The sequence below is a fragment of the Rhinopithecus roxellana genome, chromosome 9 (genome assembly GCF_007565055.1).
Source record: "Rhinopithecus roxellana isolate Shanxi Qingling chromosome 9, ASM756505v1, whole genome shotgun sequence".
In the NCBI taxonomy this organism is placed as follows: domain Eukaryota; kingdom Metazoa; phylum Chordata; class Mammalia; order Primates; family Cercopithecidae; genus Rhinopithecus; species Rhinopithecus roxellana.
Window position 1 is genome coordinate 77,866,101 of NC_044557.1, and position 17,658 is coordinate 77,883,758.

At 37.4% G+C, this 17,658-nt stretch overlaps 1 protein-coding gene across 3 annotated transcripts in view; it reads right to left on the bottom strand.

The window, feature by feature from the left end:
- Positions 1–16,945, bottom strand: part of CSMD3 (CUB and Sushi multiple domains 3) — a 1,308,251-nt gene extending 1,291,306 nt beyond the window's left edge. For 2 of the 3 annotated variants that reach the window (XM_030937708.1, XM_030937707.1), the window contains exon 1: positions 16,609–16,871. In XM_030937708.1, coding sequence (XP_030793568.1) covers positions 16,609–16,786 — 178 coding nt within the window. In that variant the 5' untranslated portion in view covers positions 16,787–16,871. Of the gene's footprint in view, positions 1–16,608 lie in introns of all 3 variants that reach the window. The other variant, XM_030937706.1, reaches the window with a different exon arrangement.
- Between the last annotated feature and the right edge of the window lie 713 nt (positions 16,946–17,658).

Sequence of the window (17,658 nt, forward strand, 5' to 3'; positions counted from 1 at the left end):
GCTACTTGGGGGGCTGAGGCAGGGGGAAGTTCCTGAACCCGGGAGGCGGAGATTGTAGTAGCTGAGATGGCCCATTGCACTCCAATCAGATTTCGTTTAAAAGAACAAAAAAGAAAGAAAGAAATTAAATTATAATATGATGATGGCTTGTATAAATATTAGCAAATCATTCAAAGAAATACTACTGATAGAAATAAATATAACTGGCATTATAAAACCCAAACCCGATGCAAAAAATAATTAGAAAAAAACCACAAAGAATACATAAGAAGATAATTTAAACAAATATGCTTTTCATACTCCAAATTTCTAAGACCAAAATAGAAAAAAAATTATAATGAATCCAGAGTTAAAATGAACCAAATATTGGCAAATAGAACACAATCACATATGAAAAGAATTGCCAACCAGGGTTAAGCAGAGTTTATCCCAAGATAATTGCACTGTGATTGGGATGACAATGAATATTAGTTTCTTTTCCTGCCATGAAGATGAGCAAAGAAATGAAGAAACAGATAAATTTAAAATGCCTAATGACTTTTCCTATGGACAAAAGTGTTTTCACAAGCTCTTTGAAGAAAAATTAACTATAATAAAAGTTGAAGCAAAATATAGGGCACAGATTTTACAAATTAGAAATATTTGTGCTTAAATATCCAACTAGTAAGAACGCATATACTTCATGTTTACATTTATTCACACTATAAAATTTTGTCGACTACATTTTTTGGGGGCTCAGAAAATGATACCCTGAAAGTTTGGGACATTGGCATACTGAATACTTTGAACTGAAATAGGTAGGCCTCAGAAATAACATTCGGAACCAAGGTCTCCTTCTGCCCTTCCCATCCTCCTCTTCCCCTAGCCATCCTCTATTTTTCCCCAAGTACAAAGAAGGACTTTTTCTGGAATTTTCTTATCTGACTAATAAAATTTCTTTCCAAAAGCAATGCAATTGATGTAATCCCAGGAAATCGCTAGGAAAGATTTATCCAATACCCTGGAAAGATTAACCACTAATGAAGACAAGAGACTAAAAACCACACGTTGATAGAATTTTATCTATTTGCCGAAGGACATCTTTGAGTGATTACTGGGAAACGTTATCTGAATAATAAGACAGCTTTGTTTCACAGCAAAGTTCTGTCCCTCACCTTGCTGCCACCTCCGCAAGAACTCAGAGGAAATTTCTCCCAGGTCATTGTTTTCTGAAACTCACTTATCTCCCCCTGTAAATCGTTTATTACTCCTAAAATTAACTACTGCCATAGCCTCCTCTTCTCATTTCCCTGTCCTCTATGAAGAGGGTATTTAAGCCTCAACCGTCTGACTTTTCTTTGAGTCTCTTCTTTATGGGGCTTCCTTCATGTCCATATGCACAGTAGAAAATTGTATACTTTTTTCTCTGTTAATCTCTTTATTAACAGTCATTTCAGAGCACCTTCAAAGAGGAAGGAAGAAAAGCTTTCCCTCTGCTCCTACACATTAAATTTGGAGTTTAAGAAGTATATGATGCATACGTAGCAAATTTGCTGCTTTTATCTAAACATTCTTCTTAGAGAGTTTGCTGATCTAGCAAAGATCACTTGATTCAAACTTGACCTCATTTGTTTGTATCTTACAGTTATTTAAGTGAAAGTCAATCTATGTGGTATTCCTCTGGAAGTCTGAAATAAAACAGAGACTGTGTGTTGCAGTAAAGTTTTTGGGCCACGTAGAATTTCATGGAAAAGTGATACCATGGAGGCAACATAGTATCACTCTCAAGTTAAGGTAGTGATGGGTTAGAAACAAGACCCTGTCCTAGGGAGCTGGCTTATAGAGGTGAAAGATGAAAACATGAAAACAAACAAAGAAACAACCCACAACAAAACACTGGAAAAGTGACAGTGTGGCCCACAGAGTGTAAAAGAGAGATGAAAAATAAAAATGTTTTTACAGCTTCTTAAAATATTTTTTTCACCTTAAATTGAGTTTTTAATATTTCTTTTAAATTTGACAGATAACGTTGTATGTAGATATCAACTACAACATGATAGTTTAAAGTGTAGATTGAGTATCCCTTATTCAAACTGCTTGGAATGAGAAGTGGTTTAGATCTCAGATTTTTAAAAAAATTTGAATACGTGTATATACACAAAGAAATATCTTGGGAATGGAACCCAAGTCTAAACAAAAAATGTACTTATATTTCATATATATAATATATATGTAACTTGAATATAATTGTGTAATATATAGTCTAAATGTAATTTTCTAAATGTTTTTAATAATTTGGTTTATTAAAATAATTTTTGACTGTGATTCATCACATAAGGTCAGATATGAAATTTTCCACTTGTGGAACCATGTCAGACCTCAAAAAGGGTCAAATTCTCGAGTATTTTGAATTTCAAATTTTCACAGGGATGCTCAACTTGATGTATACATTGTAGAATGATGAAATCTAACTAACAATTGCATTACCTCACATAGTTATCATTCTTGACTGCCTACACCTCTTCTAGGTAGCTTATCTCAGATTCTCTTTTGTACTTACATTAAATAAGCTGACTTGACAGCCTCTCCACTGCATTTTAGGCAAGCAGTCCATGTTATGATATTGCTGTTATATGTAAATTGTCAGCGATACTTTGAAATCGAGTTGTAATTTAAGGAGGAAAAACAAAGCGAGTTGAAAGGCAGCACAGAGCTATAGTGTTAATGGTTGTTTCTTTGTATAATATAGCTTGGTCAAATGTAAAGGGACCGCTTTCTTTTTTGATATGTCAAAGACAAAAAAAGAAGAATCTTAAATGCTGATGTTGGGATATTGATGGAACCAAATCAGCATGTAATGCAAATTACCTCACATGAATTAGTATAAGATTTAAATAGGTCATCTTTATGCTACGTGTTATGGAGATTGTTGAAATTCGTCCTAAAACACATGGAAGTGCTTTACTTTAGTTGTATAAAGTTAAGTAAAACAATACATGTTACCCAAAGCCATTTTATCTCCAGCTTCAAAATGTACTAATTTCATTGAAATTATCAAAGCAGAAAAAATAGAAATTCCCATAGATATGGAAATGCATAGTTCTGATCTTACATTAATAGTCAAGATTTTGAGGCTCAGTAATAGGAAGAAAACCTGTACTATTTGTTGTGTTAATAAGCATTAAATCTGGCTTCTTACACAATAAGTCATTATTAGCTCATCAAGAAATGTAACTTACAGAATGTGAAAGGGAATAAGGAGGTAGTTTGGTAGTTCTGAAGAAATCTGTTGGTACAAATATCAGAATAACATGAATCATCAAAATAATATGCTTGGCAGGAATGAGAAAAATGTAAAATACATGATGAAATTTGATGACTCTCCAAACTTTGTAAACATAGATCATTTTACCAAACTCTTATGTAGCAAAATTAACATTGATGAGATGGGAGTATTTTCCCCATTATGTCTTCATTTATTACTCTTAACCTCACAGATTAGAATCAAAACAAAACATAATGTACTTATTGAAAAATTGTGCTTCATCAACACACATCTTCAGTAAAGACAATAATAACAAAGGGAAACAAATTACTAAATCTGTTATATTTGTATTTAGCTAATTTTCTTGCTCTTTTTAGGTGTTGACCTTGATAAGTTAGTTCAAGTTTCTTTCATGTAAATCATGAAATAAGGGACAGAGATTTGAATTTAAATTGAAAGTATTAAGAAGCCAAGGAGGAGTTCTGAGACAGGAGCAAATATATATATAAAAAAAAAAAAAAAAAAAAAAAAAAAAAAAAATCTGTAAGAGCACAATTTGGTGATCACAAATGATTATATAATTGTACAAACACTATTAAAGAAATACATGTGGGATCTTCATTAATACTGGATAAACTAGTTAATATCAGTTGGCTGAACAGATGGGAGTCAATAAACATTTTAATTGGAAATTACAAGGGAAAATTACATTAGGTTAAATTGCAAAAATGATGCCTTTCATTGGAAAGTTACAAACAGAGTCTGTAGAACGCTATATTTATCTGTGGTAAGGTAAAGATACAATATACATGATATATAAATAAAGGTGGTATTAACCACACTGATATTTGCATGAGAAGAAAATCCCATTGAAGAACTAAACAATTTTACAATAATCAGATTGCTTTGGTATTATATACACAGAAAGCCCGCTTCAAATAGATGATGACTTCCTTTAGGATGGGGACTACACCTTCATCCCTGTATTCTCAAAGTCTAGGCAAGAGTCTGACACATACTGATTCTCAGTAAATAATTAATAGCTGAAGGAATGTGTGAAAGAGTTCTAGAGCTGATAAATAATCCATTGGTTGTTTTGCAGAAATAAAACTTACTGATCACTGAATCCTTCACAACTTAAATGATGTTAATCCCATAATACTCACTTCAAAATAACACTGTTCTAATACATAAAACATAATATACTAAATTTTACTTTAGCTAAAACAAAATTATAAAAACAATTAATTTGGTATTTACATGAAATAGCAAATGATAAAATTAATATGTCTAACGTCTTCCAATTTCTTTTTAGGTCTTTGTGAATTTGCATTTGAAAGCATTACATAATTAGAATATAAAGTATTTCTAAAATAGGAAATTTGTAATAATTTTTGTGAAGATGGGAAAATTAGTAATCTTTAAATGATTGAAAAATGGCTAGTTTCTAAGAACTCACAAATTAGCAGTATATAAAAAGTAAGGTCAATATGTCATTTCTGATATTTACTTATTAATATATTAATGAAGACTCCCAAGCTAACACAGATATTAAAGGTTTTCTAGCACTTTTCTAGAAAATTGATCTTAAGGGTTTCTTTTTGACTTCCTTTAAAAAGATTAAACAAATAAAAGAGTACTTGAGTACTGGCAGGATATAAAGATGAAAGTTTTTTAAAAAGCTGTAAAAAGAGCCTTGAACATGAATTCAATACAGGTAATTATGAGCCTGTCAGCATTTCTATTACAAACTTCATTTAGAGGTTTTATCATTTCCATAATCTTAAAAACTAGGAAGCTGAAAATTGGCACACAAATTAACAGCCTGGATGCAAATTTATTTACACAAAACATTTGAATCAGTTCAGCTGTTTTGATTTAGACATCAACCAAAAAATCTTAACTCCAGATTTCTCCATATATATGAACACTGAGTAAATATTTTGTCTACAGTACATAGTTAGGTCACTTAGAGTATGGAGTCAATCAATTCAAGGTAGAGTATGTTTCATCTCCCAAAGAGTCAACTGTATTTTTTTGCCAATTTTTCTAACTTTGATCCCTTATCTTGCATATGCAGCCTTTAGCAACACAGAGCTCAATATTAGAAAATGCAATGCAATCCCTCCCCGAGTCCAAGCGATCTCATTGTTCAGTTCCCACCTATGAGTGAGAACTTGCGGTGTTTGGTTTTCTCTTCTTGTGATAGTTTGCTAAGAATGATGGTTTCCAGCTGCATCCATGTCCCTACAAAGGACGCAAACTCATCCTTTTTTATGGCTGCATAGTATTCTATGGTGTATATGTGCCACATTTTCTTAATCCAGTCTGTCACTGATGGACATTTGGGTTGATTCCAAGTCTTTGCTATTGTGAATAGTGCCGCAATAAACATACGTGTGCATGTGTCTTTGTAGTGGAATAATTTATAATCCTTTGGGTATATACCCAGTAATGGGATGGCTGGGTCATATGGTACATCTAGTTCTAGATCCTTGAGGAATTGCCATATTGTGGAGGGATTGCATTGGGGAGTTATACATGATATAAATGATGAATTGATGGGTGCTGACGAGTTGATGGGTGCAGCACACCAACATGGCACAAGTATACATATGTAACAAACATGCACGTTATGCACATGTACCCTAGAACTTGAAGTATAATAAAAATAAATAAATAAATAAATAAATAAATAAATAAATAAAAAAGAAAAGAAAAAAAAAGAAAATGCAGGTAGCTCAGCATAAATTCATTACTGACATTTAGTTGAGATTCAAATTATACTTCTGATAATGGATTCAGAGGAGCCATTTCTGCATAATGAAAGTATATATAGTTTAAAAACTGAAAACTAAATCACTTCTAAAAATTACAAATTAGCTTAATTTAAAGCTTTTTTTTTTTACTTATTGACTAAGTTGATAAACTTCACTGTGGGTGTATCCATTATGTGGTACCTTATATGTTACTTTAGGAGAAAATAAAATAAGAACATTTTTTCCTCAAATATCTTTCAAATCAGATAACTCCCATAATGTAAACAAGAAAAAGAAATAAAAAGATTTAAAAGAAACAAAACATAGCCCGATATAAAGCTAAAATACATATTTGAGAAATTAGACTAATATCAAATAATATCAAATAACAAAACACAGCTGAAAATTTTATTAAGTAGCTATCGAAGAAGAAACAAATGGCTAATAAGAATGTGAACTAGTTTGGGAAATGTTGTTTTGATTGTCTACCTCTCCCTAAATCATGAAAATGAGATGTCAAGTGAATTTGTGATTTTAAATCTCAATAAAATCAAACAAATATGAACAACAATCAGACGCATTCTAAAATGAAGAACTTGGCTGATGATCAATTTTCAACATTAAATAAAATTTTGGAATGAATAGTTGTAGAAAACAGACTCGGAGACAAATTATAAATGTACCTTTATCTGGGATGTTGCCAACCTTGGAGAAATGTACATCCACCTGTCGTAAGATTATATATCAAAACGATTTAAAATAAGAATGGCCTATGAAGAAGTATTAAATGCAGTAAGTATATCCTATGACTAATACACATGAGGACATTATTAGGATAACTTACTTTTAAAATTAAAGAGACAGGTTAAAATAAAATTTCTGAAATATAACAACAAATAAAGCTTTAATAATGCATGTAGAAAAAGGCTAGTTTATATTCGGAGAGTCTGTAAAGCTTAGAAATGACAAAGGTAATATAATTATATATGAAAATATATTTTATCATCTTTGCAAGAAAATGTAATGCTAAATTTGAGTACTTAAGTATAATTTAATAAAAACATTTTTTCTTTCATAGAGTGATGTATATATATATTCCCCCCAGGTAATCCTTAAGTTAATCTTTAGATTGCATATGAAATTTCCCATTTGCCTGTATTAATATGTATCTGTGTCTCCTTACACAATTACTTCAAAAAGTCTAGTTTTAATTCTGATCAGGATGTTGGGGTAGGCACAGTGGTCTCTCCTTTCAATGAGCTTTACTCTCATAAACCAATTATGTCTAAGAAAAAAAGAGGCTCATAAAACAGTATCAAATACAAGAAAAGTACACTGGACAAGTAAAGACTGGCTTTCACTCTCTAGCTTGGCAAGCCATTTCATTTTTCTGGCCTGTACCCTCTTCTATGTCAAGATACACAGCTACCCCTGAATTTTTAACTAAAGGGCACTTATGGACTGAAATAGACTTTGTGAATGGAACTTGGATATGCATATTTCAATTTTGAAAAATATGTATTTGCCCCCACAAATAAATCTAATGTATATTTCCTGCCTAGTAGACACTAGATTGGGGACACTGTGAGAACGTTCATATCCTTTAAATTGTGTAGAGCTGAGTGGAAGATTAAGATACCAAATAAAACAATTTTATTTTTCAATATTTATGATACAATTTTATCAATTATTTTATATGTGAAGTTCATAAATTTATCAGCTTTCATAACTTTTAAATTTTACTCAAGAGCTCTCCATTAGGAGCTAACAGTTATAATGTTTACCTCTGTTTTATCTTACTTAATGTGCTAGTTTTATATCTTATAGTGTCATATTTAACATATGTATTATCTATGCATTTACTTCGCTTGCTATTATAAAATTAGAAAGTTTCTTTTACATCTATTGTACAGATCATTTAGAGAACAAGCTTAGTCAAGTTAAATGAAAGATGTTGAAAATTACAAAACCAATTAAGTTTTGTGTTATTGTAATTGTGGGATATCTATCTATCTATCTATCTATCTATCTATCTATCTATCTATCTATGTAATCATGACTATTGATCTTAAGCTTTCTCCTAAATTGTATTTTCAGGGGCTCAGTGATTCTCTTAAAAATGAAGAGGTTTAATTGGTAATTTAGTCATTTACATTTTTCTTTTAGATTTTGGTAAGTCTATGGCTTATGAATCTGTTATCCTTTCAGATTTCACCTAACCCTAGCTAACTGTATGATCCTGGCAGATCATTGAACTTTGGACTCAGGAAAATGTGTATTATTTGAAAATGGGGATAATAATCTCTATATAGGAGATAATAGCTATCTCAAAGATACTTACTAGAATTCAATACAGGAAGACAAGGGAGAAAAGAACTTTTTGAGATGTAAAGGACACTTTAGCTAAGGGCTTAGCAGAAAACATCACCCATGAAAAGACACAACAAAGAATTTTATCCTGGTACCATTTCCCAAAACATGAGAATGTCTTCTATCCTCTCTATATAGTAACTCTGATTACTCTGGAGTCAACCAGATAAACTTATACAACAGAACACTATGGCAAAGTCCTTGCTTTTTTAGTTATTTGGGATGTAATAAGTCTACTTTTATGGAGTCTGTTTCCATTTACAAACTTCCTCTCAAAGTGGTATTTGACCATATTTTTTAATGTCATAGTTAAAAAAATCCCCACTGTTATTTTAAACACATGACCATTAATATTCCTTTAAAAATTGCTAACATCAAGCAAAGAAAAGCTTCATAATCTTAAACATTACAGACTTAGCTTTTTAAGGGAATCACTCATTACTTTTTACATATTTCAATCATTTTCTGAACATTTCAACTCCTCAGAGTAGAATTTATTAACTTCGCAAATTTTACTCCCATATCATAAAATGTCTTTAAAAATATTTCAAATATCACTAAAATTGAGGGTAACCACTTAACACATGGATTGTTCTTATACCATTAATATTTATAAAATGTATTATTGTTTCTTATAGAATTTTGAATGACAATTGTCTTATATATGTAATGTGAAAAAATATGCAGATGAAAATGTGACTAGAGAGAATGCATAAATCTCATGTAAGTATAACTTAAACATAATAAAACCCATGAAAAACTAAAGATAGAACTATTTATCTAGATTTAAAAGCTTTTAAGTAAGAAGTTGTGTATAGATTATAAGAAATAAATAAAAATTCGATTTTAAGTACTGCTCCTCAATGTTCTTCTGAGACATGAAAAAGTCAATACACTGATTTATTTATAGACTTATAAGTCAAGAAATAAATTTTACTGAAGATACAATTAGTTATTTATTTGAAGTACACATTATATCAGATTTAGAAAAGTTTTTCATTCCATAATTATCTCCTTTTGTCTTCTACCAAATAAGTAATTATCATTTTTAAAATTTTACCACAGACATATAATTACAAATACTAATTGATATATAGTACTGAAATATTAATTTTTCTGATTGACTATCTTCATTGGTGTCATCTGAGCTAACTTTCTAATAAAATTCCTAAGGTAAAGTAGAAAAAGAATTGAACATGCACTTGAATGCCCTGTCATCTAGTCTCAGTTCTGGAATTAATGGTCTTTGTAAACTACCAAAAATTACTTGTCCTTTTTTGGCATGTGTGCTTATTGTATAATATATGGCAGTGAACTAGTTGATATTTAAGGACCTATGAATGTCATGATTTGTGACAAGATGAATGAACAAATTCATGTTAGTACATCAATCAATCACTATTAAAAGAAACCAATATCAGAATGCAAGGGATGAAATCAGCACAGGAGTAGAGGTAGCCTTTTTTTTCTTTTTTCTTTTATTCTTTTTCTTTTTTTTTTTTTTTTTTTTTTTGAACTGTGAGTCTGCCCCTTATTCATATAGCCAGCACCAGAAGCAAATGTGTAAAGGTGATAAGCAGCAGTTTCAGAATGTTTCTCAGCTGTATAATAGCCTGGGAACTTAGCCAAAGTGAAATAATAGCTAGTGAGAAGAGGCTACACTTTTTATTTACTGTTATGGAAAAGTGAAGGTGGTGGTGTTAGAGATAAAGTGTGAGTTCATACAGGCTTCGCATGTGCATGTTTATTTGAATAATATCAGCAATAGCTACTAGTGCCAAGCACTGGGCTAGGCACGTGATTTATGTCATCTCCCTATAAACTTCCCATATTGTCATGTATTTTGTTTTTTACAGATAATAAAACTGAAGCTTAGGAAAATTGAATTGCTAGTCTAAAGATAATTGTTGGCAAAAATCATTATTTGACCTTCAGTGGCTCCAGAGCCCTTGCTCTTTCCACTTTACTGTAATGTTGCTCAAATTTTAGGGTGCAATCAGGACTTACCTAGATGACTTGTTAAAACCACCAGTGTCTGTGCCCAACTCCCAAAGCAACTGATTCAACAGACCTTATCTGGGAAACTGAGGTATTTTTGTCGCTAAAAAGTTTTTAGAAAATGCTGGTACTACTTGTTGGAGAACACTTTGAAAATCACTGTTGTCCAAACATTTAAGGGCCTGAACTGAATAATGTGGTGATATCTAATGCCACATAATTGTCATTGTTATTTTCCGTCCAACCACAGGTATATAATGCATATGTTAATATAAATTTAGACATTTTAGAGATTTCAAATTAGGTTGCCGGTAGCAAATTATCACTATATAGAAAATATTAATCATTAGGAATCCTTAACCAGCACCAAACAATAGCTTAGCAAAGGGTCTTAGCACATGAAATATATTTGATGGCTGCAAGACTGGGGCCTTAAGAGAAGGAAAGGTGACCATCAGCATTGAGGCTGTGAATACAGGAAGGTCTTCAACAAATTGATTTTCTCTGTGATACTTTGAAAAGTGATGTTCCTGAAGAGAATAAGAGCCTCACAAGGGACCCGATTCTTAGAAAACCTTGCAAGCATGGAGGTAGGTATACCCAGAAATACCGTGAATCACCCACCTGCTCACTCTGAGAGCAGAAAGATGAATTTGGTAATCACAGTGTCTGTAATGGCACCATTCACATACTCATCCAAAGTCCAAATCAGTATTTCCACGGTATTCTAAATTATATACTCCTTTGGATTACGAGTAAAGGGAACAGAAGAAAGAGAGGGAAAAAGTAGCTAAAGCTATGTTTTAATATATATGTAGATAAAATAAAGTGTTCTTAGATTTTATTTGTATCTTGAACATTATTTTCTTAATCTCTCATTTACAACCATTTTATTTCTAATTTTCCAAATCTTGGAACTCAAAGTACAAGGTGGAGTATTTTCTCAAACGGTCATGCTGCCTAAAGGAACTGGTGCCTTACCAGGCATATGCTTGGTGCTTTCAAATAGACAAAATATTGAAGGCGTTTGATATCCTTAAGCCTTTTCTGAAGCCCCTGATGAGTAAGTAGAAGAGAAACACCCTTTGGAACACATGGAGAAGTATATTTGAAGGGTAAGGAAGTAAACTTGAGTTACTTCCACTTTTTTTTGCATTTGAGATCTTAGAAAAACGTTTTAAGGTCAGAGTTTTATTCCCCACATGAGTACAAAGGCATTATTAACTGCACACCTCTCCTACTTTTTTTTTTTTTTATCAGCTTTCACTTATGATAGAGTTTTACTGTACTTAGAACCATGTACAGATGACATTTGTTGTCTATTTGTTATTTCATTTTTCTGTAGACACCAAATTTTGTGTTTAGGGAAAAGACGTGTATACTCCAAATCCATTCAGCTACCCCACAAATAGAAATGCTAATTAAGATCATGAACGGTAATAACTACTGGAACGAAGCCTTTGCTCCTGGAGTACTTGATTTATTGAGTAATTCTGCTCTTTTTCTCCTTGAAGGATCTCAAGCGAGCTGGCGTCAGGTTTTCAAGATGCTGAAACCTGCTCCTTAATTATTTCTGCTCACATACTCTTCCAATGAGGGCGTGATGCAGCACCCGCCTCCTCCCCAACCAGATGATTCCGGAAAGTACGGTGCTGCAAAAGGACATTTCAGAGAGCTTTCAACAAACTAAGTGTCCGGTGAAGTTCAGCTCCGAATACTGTTCAAGTCCTGTCAGTCTGGTAAATTGGATTAACTTAGCAACTGGGTGGTGCAAAGTCTCCCCAAAGGCAGCACCGCGTTCAGGGAGAAGAGAACCCGCCTCATGCCTGAGCCCATCTTTCTTCCGTCGGTTGTCCTCCTTCATTATTATTCTGCAATGCACAGCAATCCCCGTGCGTTCCCCTGTGTCAGCCCCTTAGCTGGCCACTCCAGCGGGGCTGGGAGAAGACCACCTTGGCTACTCAAATGACACTGTGCTGTTTAATTTCTTCTGCTCTCTCCCTTAGAGTCTGACTAATTCCTTGCAGCACTTGAGCCTGGGGGCTGCCCTCCTGCTGGCCTTTCCCTCCTCGTTGAACGGATCTGGGGGACCGGGACGTTGTAGAAGAGCCACAATCCCCACTCGCTGTTTCCCCAGTGTGCTTTCCGAACTCCCCGAGTGAGTCTTAGATAAGTTATTTGAGTGAGGACAGCGCTGCGGTCCGCCTGGAGAAAGGGAGCTTCCTCCGCACTTCTGTTTCATCGTGACAGCAGTGGTCGCATCACCACTGACCATCTGGAGTCCTGGGAACATTAACGCACTGTTACCCGCCAGGCGTTTCCGCCTAGGACACACTCACACCCACCCTCGGAGCCTCCTAAAGGCTTCTCGGTGTCAATTCATGTGTCCTCCTCCCAGAAACACACACACACACACACACACACACACGCGCGCGCGCGCGCGCGCATACACACACACCCACGCACATGAAGAGCCAAGTCAGTCACTCAGTTTCAACCACGGATGGTCAATGAAAAATTCAGGGAGGCTGGTCTTCTTAAATAAATTAATAAGTATTCCCAGAGGAAATAGATGTGAGGGAGGGGAACCTGTCAGAACTACAGCAGGAGGGGCCCCTGACTCAAACACAAACGTTGCCTTTGAGTGGGTGTCTCAGCCCTGCTAGTGTTGGGGGAAGGGTTTTGGTAATGGTTTTGGCCAGGTGGGTTTTTGTTTGCTGTTACTGTTTTGAAAAGACATTGATTCCCCTTCCCCCAGTCCCCTTTGTAAAGCTCTCTCAAGCTAAGACAGATCTTTTCCTGATGTGTTGGGTAAGACTGTCGCCTTATGGGCGAGGACTGTGGGTGTCAGTCCCCGGGGACACACGCGGGGCTGAAAGCTTCGGATATGGCCACCTGGGCGGGCGTCGGTAAAAGGTGCTAATGAGTTCCTCTGGCAGCTCTTCCCCCTCATAAGACACCCGCGCCCCTCTGCAGTGGCAACTAACTGCGGGAGATGATGCGATTTCCACTTTTCCAAAAGACCTCTGTGGCAGGAGTGGTGTCTCCTTGGAATCTCAGAGCACAAGCAGAAACGTGGATCCTTCAAGAAGTAGCTCTGGCAAGAATCCTTGGAGAGACGCTCTGGCGTGGGGTGCGCGACGAGGCACCCGGTCTCCCACCTGCTGCCTACCCAGAGATCTGTACCTTCGCGGTACCTTCGCTGCACGGTGTGTATTCCCCTGGGATCCATTGACAAGCAGCGTGGGAAAGCATCCCATGGGTGTCTCTTTACATGGGCGGGATGCTTAAGCACGACTTGGAGATTCACAGTTTCTATCTGGGTGAGACCTAAACAGACACGCTGCAGCTGGAGGCATTTCAGAAACCTCTGCCTGTGTGTGTGTGCATGTGTACGTGTGTGGGGGGTTTGTTGGGGGAAGGAGGGGAGTTCAGTTTGAAATAGGCATGGATCAAGTCTAAGCAGCACCTGTCCTGCCCCACCCGTCAATTTGGTGCCCTCCACAGCCTTTTATTTCACATGATGACAGTGGAAATGAAATGCCAGTTAAAGATTGTTTTCCTTTTCAGCCCCACCCGAGTGGTTCAGGCCTACTTACCTAAGACCACTTTCTACACTCTGAGGCGTTTCCTCCCACTAAGCCTCTTTGTCATTGCTGTTGCACGAAAAGGTGAGATGGTGGAGGGGTGAAAATTATAGGCAGATGGTGGAATTCTCGTGGCTAGACCGGTTCACATGGAAAACTGCGTGCCTCTGACTTCCTGGACCCTCACGCTAGTCTAGATTAGAACCTGCAAAATCCTTACAACGGCTCCCCAGTCTGAGATTTTCCATGGACCTGACAGTGCAGAAGAAAGTGTAGAAGACAAAAGCGGGCATAGACACTGGGGCAAACAACGTTTAAGGCATTGCAGCAATCTTGGCTTTAGGAAAGCCTTGAGACAGGTGAAATTAAAATAAAATGAGGAAAGGGAGAGTAACAAGCAACTATCAAAATTGGCATTATTCGGAGATTGACAGCAGGTCTAAAACATACAGCCTATGCAAGTTTCTCAGAATTTGGGGACAGTATTCCAAGTCTCAAAATGTAGGAGATGCCTTCCAAGTGCCAGGATGAGTGACAATGAATAACTTTATTGACACTGAAAAAATGTGTTTTTTTCCGTATAGTTTGTAGAATATTGATTTTTGCACAGGATAAAAGAAGGCTATGACATACTCTTCCTTCTCAACATTTCCAAAGCTAAACCGATTATATCAGTCCAAAGTAAATTAACGCGCCTTTCCTTTCTGTCGGCGCATCTCATTCGGAAAATACGGTAGGTGCGGGCAGCCGGAGCTCTAATTGCAGGCGGCGCGGATCAGCGTTTGTCAGGCTGGAATGCTCGCCCGGCTTCGGAGACTTCCCTCCCCCTCATCTGCCCCCGAATGTGTTTTGGCTCAACAGGTATCACAGGAAAACTCGCACTTGAACCCTGGTCATCTTCTCACAGGAGCCACCCTTACATTTTTCTGCCAGGGCTGCTGCTGGCTATTCGCGCCTCCCCCACGCGGAGCGCGCGTGTAGCAGGCAGCCCCAGGGCCATCCATTAACCACCAACTCCCAGTGGCAGGCGGACTAAGCATAAATGTGTGGCTCCTCACATGTCGAGCCAGCGACAAAGAAACCTTGTAAGCATCCTGAGCCGCGTTTTGTACATTAGGCAGTGTAGTTGTGCCACTTAGGACAAGCTTTTCGGCTCAGAGCTGCTCTGAGGCCCCAGAGGGAAAGGAAAAATCAAGCTGTAAGAAGCAGGTTGGGATTACAAGGCAGTTGCTGCCACAGAGACCGGGGCGACTTCCTGGCATTTTGGGATGTAAATTAAAATTCGAGACATGCCACCCATCATTGGTCATAGTAGAGGGAGAGGTAACCTCTCCAGCTCCCTCCTCCCAAAACATGAATTATCATTTCCACTGAATGCAAATGAGCCGCCTTCCGTGGGGGGACAGCCAGCTGCAAGCTGGACAATAAACTGTTTCATAGAGACGCGGCCCGATTGCGGTTCAGAGAGGCACTCCTTTACAAAGGAAGAAGCGTCCAGTTTGTGTTGACAGCCCTGGCGCGCCTGGGCCAAAACAGCACCCCCTTTCCCGCGATCCCCCCCCCCCCCCCCCCCCCCCCCGCGACACACAGACGCCCGGGATTTGAAACTAGCTTCACTGAAAGCGACATCCATCGCGTCTATTGGAGCTGCCATGAGTATGGAGAGGTGATTGTTCAAAAAATGATGGCATGAGTCATAGACACCTCCTGAGTATTCTTTGCAGCAATTAATGGGCAGCAGGGTGCAGGAGAAGTTGTGGAAGAGAGCTATGGATCTATTTCCTCCCTAAGGAAAGCTCTTTTTCCAATGATCCTGACTGTCCCTTGCCTTCCTGCTTGGGAATGCATTTTTACATCTCATCTACCCCCTCCCCTTGTCTGTGCATGTGACACTCACTCTACCTGTCTGAACACTGAGACTTGCTGGGGATTTTCTTTTTGGTCGTCAGCTAATGACTTTCCTTCTACCTTCATTCATCCCCTAAGGTGGTCCTTTACGCTTCATGGCATTTCAGACCCTTTGAAAGCCTCATTTTTTGCCAAACCTCTACCACAGGTCCTAGGGAAGCTCCCCTACATTTAACATTGCATAGAAGCCCACGTAGAAATAATTTACATACATATGCATGCAGACATTCATGTTGGTGTGGCAGTGCTTGGAAGATCCCTGTGCCCTCATGCATTTAAAATCAACACATTCCTAGCACATCGGTAACTTTCTTTCCTGAAAGGGTTAAAAAGCATTTAGACCAGAGTCTTTAATATAAATATTCCACCCAAAGCATCAACCCCTAGTGATCTGACGAGAAATCAAGGTAATCCTCACCACTAAGAAAAGTCTCGCAGAGGAATTCTGCCTGGATATCCACTAGTTAGAGGCTATACTAACCAACTCACGTATTCGTTTGAGCATACTGCAAGAATATTTATTGAGCACAAGCTCAATCACCGCATTGAACGCCAAATCTGGCAAGCAAAATGCATTTCCTATCTAAGGGCGGGGGGGGAACGAGCTGTGAATCAACTCCTTCTTTAGTATTATCATGATTATTTTATCGGTGCAAATTGCAAAGTAAGCTACCAGCCTCTCTCCATCTACAAGTCAGCCCATCTCCATCCAAAGCGGAGAAGACCCCCAAAGCAGACCTACCTTTCACACAAGACACCGTCAATAAAAAGACGAGGTTCCAAAACGTAAATCCACTTTTAATCCCCATTTTCTTCATCAGGATGAAGTCTAGGCGGCCACATTTAGCGCATCTTCGCGTGCCAGGCTCCCAGGGTTTGGATTCCTTTGCTCGGCTTTCCCCTTTGCGGATCCCTTTCATATTATTCGCGAGCTCCTAATTCCTGCTCCTCAGCCCGGCGCAGTGGAGTTGTTGCTGTTGTTGGTGCGCGGTCACAGCTCGGAGTGAATGGTGTTTCTGGGATACCACAGCAACCTTGACGAGGACTCAACCATCTCTCCAACGGGGGCACAAAGTCTCCGCTACTCTGGATTCTGTCTTTTCTTGTGCGTTTTTTCCCCTCCACCAAAATCTACCCCAATTCTAGCTCGTTATAGCAACCACCAGAAACCACTAGTGAGCCTTTAAAAGCCCAGCTCTGCTCTCTGATAAACTCCACACAATGTTTGAAATTAAGGGGCTTGCTTTTTTTCCCCGAATAGATCAATTCTGCCTGTAAAAGCAGCCCAAGAAATAATACGTTAGTGAGCTCTCCGTTGCAGGCTGCGAATACAGAAGCATGTCAAAGGAATATTTTAATCGGAGGATCTGTGTTGCTTTTGGGGAAACGGTGACGATAATGAATCGGGCTCCATCGATGCCCATGTCGTTATAATGGGACATGTGTTACTACTGTAGTTGCAGTATATTTCAAGCAGGCTTCTCCCATTTATTATCCTGTGATTTAATTGAAAAACGAAATCACAGAGAATTTTCTCAAAAAATTCTTCCTTCACACAGAGAAGAATGTATTTGAACACATGTATTCACATATTCAAATAACTACGTGTAAACCCGTTAGCAGGTTTTTATGATTCGGTAAAGGGATTATCATCCATGGCCTGGGCGGGGGTGGGGTGAGGAGGGAAGTCAGTATCGTTTCCTCAAATAGTTCGCCCTTTCATCCTCCCAACCCCCATTTCAGTTGGTGTGTGCCGCAGTTAAACTATCTGTGGTAGTTATCTAGAACGAAC